The 9,972-nt window shown below is 43.3% G+C and overlaps 1 protein-coding gene across 1 annotated transcript; it reads left to right on the forward strand.

The window, feature by feature from the left end:
• The first annotated feature begins 6,566 nt into the window (after positions 1-6,566).
• Positions 6,567-9,223, forward strand: LOC108618483 (putative trypsin-6). The gene is made up of 3 exons (XM_018014512.2): positions 6,567-7,120; positions 7,618-7,891; positions 8,214-9,223. Exons 1-3 carry the CDS (start codon positions 6,648-6,650, stop codon positions 8,565-8,567), a joined length of 1,101 nt encoding a protein of 366 aa, XP_017870001.2. The 5' UTR covers positions 6,567-6,647; the 3' UTR covers positions 8,568-9,223.
• Positions 9,224-9,972: the final 749 nt, after the last annotated feature.

Here is a 9,972-nt window from a genome sequence, read left to right on the forward strand (position 1 = left end):
CCAAAATGTAAGCAGCGCCCCAACGGCGACAGCGACAGCAACAGCAACAGCAACAGCGACAACGGCAAAGGCAACGCCATCCATACAAACCTCGTATGCTAACAGATCCAATTCAGCCGTCCATTTTAGTTTGGTGTCTGCAAAAATGTTTTTTTTTTTTTTTTTTTTTTTTTTTTTTTTGTGGCCAAGCAGCCAAGAGATTTAATTGACCAAGGGATCATAAACTTTTGCGCAACGATGCTGAAAACATTTGACCCTGATTTCATGAGTCAGCATCGGCATACGGCCAATAGCAGTTCCTTCTTTTTATCCGGCTCAGGATGTGGAAAGTGTTAAACGGATATGCTAAATGTATGGTGACGAAGGCTTTCAGCTTGCTTCAGACCTCATTATGGAAAATGTCATATCCAGAGCTAATCAAACTATCCTGGCCAGCTAATACCATAGCATAAACAAAACTCAGTCAGATACACAAATAATTGTTTATAGTAAATACTCTAATTGATCAAGTGAGAATGTCTGAATATGCAATTGAATTTTTCATACTGGCTTTCGCGGAGAGCACAATACCTCAACCTCAACCTCTTTTTAGAATATATATATATCCCATCTACCATCGATATGCCGAACGACACACTTGCTCTGTTTGCTTGTTCGGCAGATACTAAGTGTATGATAAGCTCGGCAAATGTTGTTGGTTAAGATCTTGAGATAAGTTAATTTGATCTTTAAATTCATACAAAATAAAGTCCGAAAACGCATCTTCATCAGCTCCTCTGACATCCTGCTCGTTGGTACAGAATATGAAGATATAGTAGCAGCATAATGTTAATTTGGTTGTCTTTATAGGGTGTGGAGCACAGTGGCTAAGCGACCTTGTTCGAAACTCTTACATAGCCACAAAACCACTAAGCTTCCACTTTAACATGCATAAAATCAAGAGAATGAAATTTCAATACCATAGCTTCTTGAGAAAGGTCCTCTAAAACCGAACTTAAAACATTTACGGTCCTGGGGTCTACGGTTACGGTCTAGTCTGGGCACTAAGCGGAACTCCCTCAGCCAGCTGGCCAGCTGGCCAGCTAACGAGCCAGCCAGAAGAAACTCGAGCCCTTAGTTATTTCAAGATAACAATTGAACAAAAACCAAATTTATCATTTTCATTGCATTGAAAACTTCTTTCTGCTGTGAAAGGAAAACGAAAGAGAAGTAAAATATGAGTTGATTTGAGGTTAATTCAAAACGTGTATGTAGAAAATATACGCAGACGCGCGCGTGTCCTTGATGTATCACTTCCGGTGTCTGTTAACTTATGCCATAAATACGCACAGCCATGGCCAGCAGCACACGCGCCAAGGAATAACTGTTGGCAGGATGGCTGGATGTTGGCATCGCTATCGCCCGTCGGGGCCCAAGTTGTTAAAATGACGCGGCACTGGCCGCCATTGAAACCATTTGATGGAAACACGTCTTTCTGGTATTTTCACACGCTTGAGCATCACATTGGATTCAACATCACGTTTTAGTGAGCCCCCACACACTTGTACAGCGGAACTGCCTAATATGCTTATGCTGGTTGGTTGGTTGGCTGGCTGCCTGGCTGGTTGTCTGGCTGTCAGGCTGGCTGGGTGGTTGTGTTGGCTAGCAGGTTGGGTTGGCTGGTCTGTTGCTGTGGCGAGAAGATAGACAACACGCCGTCAAATTGAACCCTTTTTGTACCCTCAGCCCACTAAAATTGGGTAACCAGTAGGGTATAATGCGTTTCCATGAGTGTATGCAATCCAATTCCCCAGCTACCCTGCAAATTATTTAAAAACATATCCAGATGCAGATACTATGCCGTTTGGATAGCTTCCCTTCAACCGATTACATATTATTAACGTGGACCCAAGTGTTTGAAACACTGAGTGTCTTCTAGTCGGGACTCTCCGATAAAACGATATTTGCATGGTTTCGTATCGGCTTAGAATATAACCGCACACACACATATGGCTGCCCAGATTTAAATGTGGGTGTGTCCATGGCACCACGCAGTCACGCTAATGTTTATATTCAAGTACAATATTATGCTCCCCGTTTCGGCAAACAAGAAGATGTAAAACCTGCACACTTTATTCGGGGTGTTCGAGAAATTATAATAAGCCACTTTGGAGCTAACAATGCAGAGACAAGTTGAATTGTCTCTGTCAAGCGTTTCGACTGAGTGATATTTACTCGAAGTATATGAGTATGTAGTATCGCATTGCTTCATGATATCAGTGAGCAAGAGACTTAAGAGAACTCTTCACTCTTACCCCTATAAAGTCGATGGAACGGTCTACGTCTGTTCATTATACAATATCTAAGGAGCACTAGTTGCTCTTGATAAATTTAGACGTGGGCATTCCCTTGCCCTTGCTTCAGACTACCTTCCCGATAGCGGAAGATTAGTCAGTAAGCCTGAAATGGTTCCTTGTATACTTGCATCTGGGCTTGGCGAGCCAGCGACAAAATGATATGACAGCACTTAATGAGATAAACCGCAAGCCGCAATGCAACTAAAGTAATTTATACGCTTCGGCAAGGACACAGGGCTGGCCGCACGATAAAGTCGAGTGTAGCCGACAGCAATCCCAAACTCAATCAGCCGTGCAAAATTGTCAGAGCAAATGGATCTATGAAAGTGCAGATGTTATACTCGCTTCTACTGCACACAGGCTGCAGCCGAGGACGCTGCGGACAAAAATGTAATTAGAGCGCTTCATGGGAGACGAAGCTTTAAGTGGGCTACTCGCACACACACAAATATCTGTATACAAATATACATGTCTATATATCTATATATGCACATGTACAGGCAGTGCAGCGAGCGAGCTCGGGATAGCAGAGAACAATGGAATATATATAATTAGTCCTTATTTCGCCCATTGAATTGGCTGTCAATAGAAAAAGTAATTTATGTCGAGCGATTCCAACACAAATACTTACTATATGTATATTTATACATAACTATTGCAATGCCAGTTCAGTAAACAAGCTTTAAACCCGCATTGCCTTTATCCTCGAATATTTATCGGAATTTCTATGAGAGCGAGCTCAAAACTTACGAGGCTTCAGTGAGAAATGTTAAGGTTAAAGTAATGTGTTAAATGCCCAACTCGAATTGCATTCGAAGTTGAAATTGAAATTTCACCACAAATATACTCGCATCCATTTGAATGTCGGCATAACTTTTATCATAAATTTCACACGCTCGCAATAATGCGAAAACATTGTCGAGTGGATATAATATGAATATATTGCGTGGCCGCATACTCTCCGCAGCACTCCAGCCCCTGAGCAGGAGGAGGCAGTTCAATAACAGAAGACAATGAACTTGCAGAGCGCTGTTGTAAGTGGTAATTTAAATTTTTCGCGATTTTGTTGTTGGGCGGCAAAATCTTGCACCCATCTGCGCTATAGCCAGCCAGCCAGCCAGACCCCAATATCCCATATACAATACCATATCCCAAGTCCTCAAGCTAGCCCAAAAGGCAGAAAGTCCCGCAGGAAAAATAATTTCAACTTTTCTGAGATTTTTGTGTAACGCCTTTGGCTTTGAATTTTGCTCAATTTTTCCCATTTACCTCTGCCTCTCTGCTCCTCTGCCCATCTGTTCCTCTGCCAGGCTTGTGCTCAACTAGCTGTAAAAGCTTAAGCAGTGTTTATGCCAGCTAAATGCGAATCACACAAAGGTCGGCCGGGTATTATGCTCAACTTATTGTGCTCTGATAGCTTCAACTGGTCGTTAAATAAATTTCCTACTTGTGTCTGTCAAATCATCAGAGTTATGGGTAGGCTGTGGGCAATTAGCTTAGCACTCTGCCCCCTCTAGATCCTCTGGCCCCTCTGGCCCCTCTGCCGCTCTGCCGCTCTGCCGGCCTTGCCACCTGTCGAAACAGTCGAAATCAAAAGTGTCATCACATGCTGCTGCATTCTGTGCACCACCAGCAGATAGCTCTCCCCTGTTGCTCCGCTGAGGCTAATGTCGTATGAATAGTTAATGACTTGCACACATGGCTGCCATGCCCTTAACTGTTGGCTGTCATGCCCACACACTCGTATTATGGCAACGACAACCGCCTGTAGCTTAAGTTCACGACTGCATTTGCTTTTGTTTATCTACTGGACCTGGGAGCTCTCCAGGCGTAGATGGTAAGCGGACAATGCCGGACCAATACGGTACTGATTGCTACTTGCCTAAAGACCCCATATGCCCAGGCGGCAGACGGGTGCGCGGCGGAAGGTTCATCCAAAGGCAGCCTCAGTCATAAGCATTAACAATGCACGACGACCGACCAACCACGTCCAGCCCACAGTCCAGAGCTGTGTTGTAAAATGTTGCCCTGCAGTTTATGCAAAGTTGCTGATAGCAATTTGCAAATTTAATGGCGTGAACAAATTCAATCAATGTGTGCAAACAATGACACCAGCTTCAACGATGGCCAAAACTTAGTCCCGCTGTCGTTGGCAAATGCATAGGCAGTTATCCAATGGCTCTTGGCAGCTGAAGTCCCCTGAATGCACTGGCTGGCTGGCGCAGCAAATGCATTTTAGTTAAAACTGCAGAAGGCAACAATAATCAATGTTTTGGCATCGTCTATTGTCGATAAGTAATATGTCTGCTGTCTGCTGTCTGCTGTCGGCTGTCGACTGTCGACTGTCTGCTATCTAGAGGCAGCCAGCTGCAAGCAGTCACTGAGTCGGCCCGGTGAGCTGCCATAATTGTTTACCTTTGCCAACTGACGATGTTCTTGGCGGGAAACTTTACAGGTGTGTCTGCTTGTCGGCCGCCTGTTTGGCTGTGGCTGACCACAGGAGCTTTGCTTTGCTCTGCCATTTTCTTTCGAATCAACTGTGTATATATTGTTAATTGTTTCCACCACATACATAGAGAGGTATGTATGTATGTGCTGTGCATATCTGCTAGCTTAACAGACCCAACAGATTCAAGTTGTTTATATGCAAATGCAAATCACAGTCACGAGGCAGCTAGGCATTCTTGATCGAATTTCGATTATCATCTGTTTGACCCTCAATTTATTCCCCGGGCACTCTTCAAGGCATTTGCTGAACACCCTTTAGTTATTTTAGAATAAAAATCCTAGAAATCATTCGGACAGGTTCTTTCAAAGGTCTTGAAAAAAAAAAAAAAAATTGTCATCTTAAAGAGAACATATTTGAGCACATTCACTAACTATGCCTAGTGAGAAATGTGCGGCAATTTTTATGGTGTGCCCATATACAAATTTGTCTTTGTAAGCGGATATAATGACAACTTAACCTAAAAACTTGGCCAAGAATTGCCAAAAACTAGCAAGGAAAAGTGAAGAAAATCCTTTGTAAATTATTACGAAAAGCAGGCTGCAAATTAATGATAACGACAGCGACTCACAACGCGCAACACAGAAGGCATCCAACGACCAACCAGCCAGCACACACACACTCACACACATTCACATACACACACGCATCCAAGGATGCTGCTGCTGGGTCGGTGGAAGTTTATGGCAGAGCGGGCCCACGAAAAAATTAGTGAGTGGAACCGTCAGACAACAATGGACTCGTCTGTGTACACAACCGTACGTGATTCTAGAAACGGTTTCGTAAGCCCACTGACACAATCACGAAGTGTGGGCTTTCAAACAGGACGTGATTTTACGCGACGCTTCAGGTGCTTAGAGAACCGATGTAACGCGTAAAACACGAGCTAGTATTTCACAATTTTCCACTCTTTTTTTTCGATATTTTGAATTATTAACTTGCCGTTATGCTCAGACCTGAGGGACAACATTGGTTGCTGTGATTTTCTGCACCTCGAATGGACCTCTTTGTGCGTGCATATACAACAGTACCCGCGTGTGCATTTGAGTCCACACACATGCATGCATGCATCTATGCATGTATGTGTGTAACTTTGTATGTGTGTAAGGGGAAACTAACACTTCGGCTGCTAGGTGGAAGTTTGTGCTGCCGGCTGTCGACAGTCGCTGTGTCGTTGCGGCTCGCTATTGCCGCTCCCACTACTGGTTCAGGTGCACGTTATTTATGACCAGGAGTTTTTCATTTGCCTATCGGATCGCTGCGAAACTTATAAGGTAAATATTTACACTGCCTCTTGGACTATGACAGACCGCATTGCATTCTATTGCGTTGGGGGATAAGGCTAGAGGGCGACAGCCACACATGGACAGAGCTTTGGCTATGATCCTAAGTATACTAAATATAAGTATATTCTTAGATTGACAATGTTTCAAAAGTATTCTAGACGAGTAAGGTCGGCTCAACTGTCATTAATATTTTAAAGAATGTATGCACTTCGATTCGAGTGCCACTAGATGTTGGCTTAGATTTGTATGTCCACAATACTCCAGCTCTTAGGATGTGAAAGGCGTGCTGAAGTAAAGTGCCGAAGTCGATTTCATGGAAATGTGATTTCAGATAAACCTGATCTGTGAGATACGTCTTCTATTTTGTAGCCGTCTCTCGTATGGACGGGCAGCAAGAGAGAACTATTTTAGATTCGACGTCTGCCTTCTGCCTTTAGCACGAACATTACTACTACATCACTTTGAAGCTAGTCTGATCTGGGAGATTTCAATCAGTGTACTTCAAAGTCGAAGGAAAAAATGGGTGTTTCAAAATTCGTCGTGTATAAGCTGCTACTATTAGAGTTGCATTTACAGTTATTGGTCTGTCAGTCAGCCACTGGCAGTGAGCACTTGGAGAATTGTAGTGCGAACTGGGGCATCCAGGCCAACCACGATAAATGCCACACCCTTCATCAGCAAGACGCAGCTGAGATCTTTGACATCGTTAATGCGAAGACTCCGGTAACTGATGCTCAAGTAAAGCCCGCACAGAAAACAGACTATCGATCTACGAATGCTCAGACCAATTCGAGCACCGATGAAGTAGATGAGAATGAATTTCACTTTCTGATAACGGGCGGCTATCGACCCGTTGTTAATGAAATAGTTAAGTTTGTTGTTTCAGTGCGATCCTCGCGACCGCGCAAATTCTTTGGTGATAACCATTTCTGCGGGGGCAGCATTATCTCGAAGCGAACAGTCCTTTCTGCGGCTCACTGTTTTATGACTAAGTAAGTATGCTCGATCCTAAAAATGCAATGCCGGTATCGGCAAAACAATAAGAACGGACGATGCATATGGTCGCCATCGGCTCAGTAACACTCGTTCACACCATAAAATCAATGAAAAGTCCATTTTTTCCAGCTATACATAATAATGTAGATCTGTAGAGGAGGTACCGCCTGAATGGTAGTAATCATGAGATTCTTGTTTTAAAACTCTTAAGCTTATCTCCCATATAGCCAATGAACATAGCTATATAAGGACGATTATGTTCATACCCTGCGCTGCTTATGCTAAAATATATGTAGCAGACAGAAGGAGGCGTGGCAGACTCCATTAAGTAAATATATTCTTATCCATCTGTCCGTCCGTTCGTCTGTTCCTGTGTCAACTGAGCAGTTAGCAGAGCGCGTGCGTATGTGTGTGCGCTCTCCTAGTCGAGCAGCCTCGACTAGAGCACACTTACATATATACTAGCTTACAGTATATGAAAAATTTTACTTAGAAAGCATAAAGTGGTACGCCCCAGCCAAGTGAGAATATTCGCCGGATCGTCACGACGGCTATTCAAGTCGGCCCACACACAAGAACTTCTCGTGGACAAACTCAAGCCACATCCGAAATTCAGTTTTAAGAGGCTAACAAATGATATTGCTATTGTATTACTCAAAACCAAGCTGAAAATCGATGGGATTACTGCCGATGTGATTCCCTTAGCGAACAAGGAACCAACAATTGGAGCAAAGTGCACAGTGATTGGATGGGGTACTGTTATTCAGGTAGGTCTTCTGATCTAGATCGTTAAGCGGAAATGTTCTTTAGGAGGAGCTCAAATTGCTGATTAGCTCTTCAAATGCACTATGTTACCTCAAGTTGATATCGGTTTGAATCGAATTCATGCAACTGATTGAAACATCCGAATGTTTGAAAATATAAAATAAAAATTCGTTCTTTGCTTCTCTATCTTTCTTGATTTTCGAGATCAACGATTAACATCTATTAAGTTTTCCAAAACATTCTATTCACTTATTTTCAATAAGCTCTAGACATAAATACCTACCCCAATAGTAATTTTGTTCCCATTTCAATCTACGCTTCTAGTTTGGTCCAACACCTGACGAAGTGCTCAACGCCGATGTCTATATTCAGCCATATGCCATTTGCAAAAGAGATCCATTATTTACAAAGGGAATGTTTTGCGCCGCAGACACAAGCGACTACGAAGTGGACAGCTGTCAAGGGGATTCGGGTGGTCCGTTAATTTGCGATGGGGTCATAACTGGCATTGTCTCCTTTGGTATTGGCTGTGGTGAGAGGGGCTCGTTTGGAGTGTACTCCGATGTCTACTACTATCGCAACTGGATAAACAGCAATAGAGCCACCCAACTGAAACTGAATGGCTTGCCGGCTGTCGCGCTGGCAATAGCAATAGCAAGGCGAATTTTATATTTTTAGTACTTATGCCCAAGCAGGGCTCAAGCGACATAGGGACTTCCTTTTATTTTATGAGAGACGAAGCGGATGCAATAATTCGCACTTCTGGAGCAACAGGTGCGTGGCTGTGGCTTGCGGCTGACATTCTGCATATGACAAGCCAAAATTGAGTGAAATCATGGCGCTGAAGTCTTCCGAAAATTGCAAAACCAGCGACAAAATGCGGTGACCAACAGGCTTACCCGCATGCACTCACGTTCCCACACCTACACACCCACACCTACAGACACCCACACACCCATACACCCACACAGCCACACACCAATAACGCACACGAGCTCATTTTAGGCAACAGTTTATGGTTTATGTAATGGCTGTGTTTGCTGTGTCTGACAGTAATTATCGCCTATCGAGAGAAGAGAAAGTCGCAGTGTCATTAAAATACATCTCGTAGATTGTTAATAAGTTTTATCAGTTGATCTGCGGAAGAAACATATATTGCATGTCAAAATTAAAGTAGCTCGCTCAATTCCAATGGCTCTGCTCTGTTTTGTTGTATACTACGTAAAGAAGGAAAGAAGAAACAACGTGACGACAGTTAATTGTCATTCGTTTACTAGCTGAATGTATGTTAAATGAAATATTCGTCGTCAATCCAAATAAATTGGCGTGGCATATGGATCGGGTTTGTAATTTCACAGATCTGAAAGCAGAATCTCATTCTCTCCTTCGACAAATCAGTAAAAATCAGTGCGGAAACATGTTGATTGAATATCCAAAATCCAATTAGTAACCACATATGCTCACACATGCACACACACACACACACACACACACTCACACACCCACACATCTACACAGCTACATAGCCACACACATCTGCAATCACAAATACAATTAGAGAGGGCAACAATAACAAGAAGTGAAACCATTTGCTTCATTCTGCCGTTACACAAGTCACGCACACAGTCTATCACATGCACATTCACAGACTATGAAGCAGCCACACACAAGCAATCACACAAACACACATTCACTTACACTCCCTTACCCACACAGACAACAATCAGTTTGTCATTTCATATTCGCATTGTCTGCCGTTCAAGAGTTCATAATGAATTTAATCGCGTATGTTTATTGCTCACTTTTAAAGGGACGTACATCAATTCACACGCGCACACCTACAAGCACGACGTGTGTGTGTGCGTGTGTATGCGAGAGTTAGTGTGTCCTGAGAAAACATTCCCACAAGTTGTTTTGTCGCAACCGTCATTGGCGCGCACACACACACAGACACACACACAGTATAGTCAACACAGTTTATCATTTTGCCACGCTCCTTGTTTGCCAAGTGTTGGGTCGTCAACGTTCCTTTTGCATATTGATTTATCGCTGTTGTCAGTGTCTGCTCTGGTGCTCTAGGCTA

This window comes from Drosophila arizonae, chromosome X (genome assembly GCF_054131065.1).
Source record: "Drosophila arizonae isolate 15081-1271.41 chromosome X, UAZ_ARI_1.0, whole genome shotgun sequence".
NCBI lineage: Eukaryota > Metazoa > Arthropoda > Insecta > Diptera > Drosophilidae > Drosophila > Drosophila arizonae.

Coding starts and splice junctions, on each gene's coding strand:
- LOC108618483 (XM_018014512.2), top strand. CDS start 6,648: ATGGGTGTTTCAAAATTCGTCGTGTATAAGCTGCTACTATTAGAGTTG. Junction 7,121..7,617: donor GCTCACTGTTTTATGACTAA/GTAAGTATGCTC, acceptor AATTTTACTTAG/AAAGCATAAAGTGGTACGCC. Junction 7,892..8,213: donor GATGGGGTACTGTTATTCAG/GTAGGTCTTCTG, acceptor CTACGCTTCTAG/TTTGGTCCAACACCTGACGA.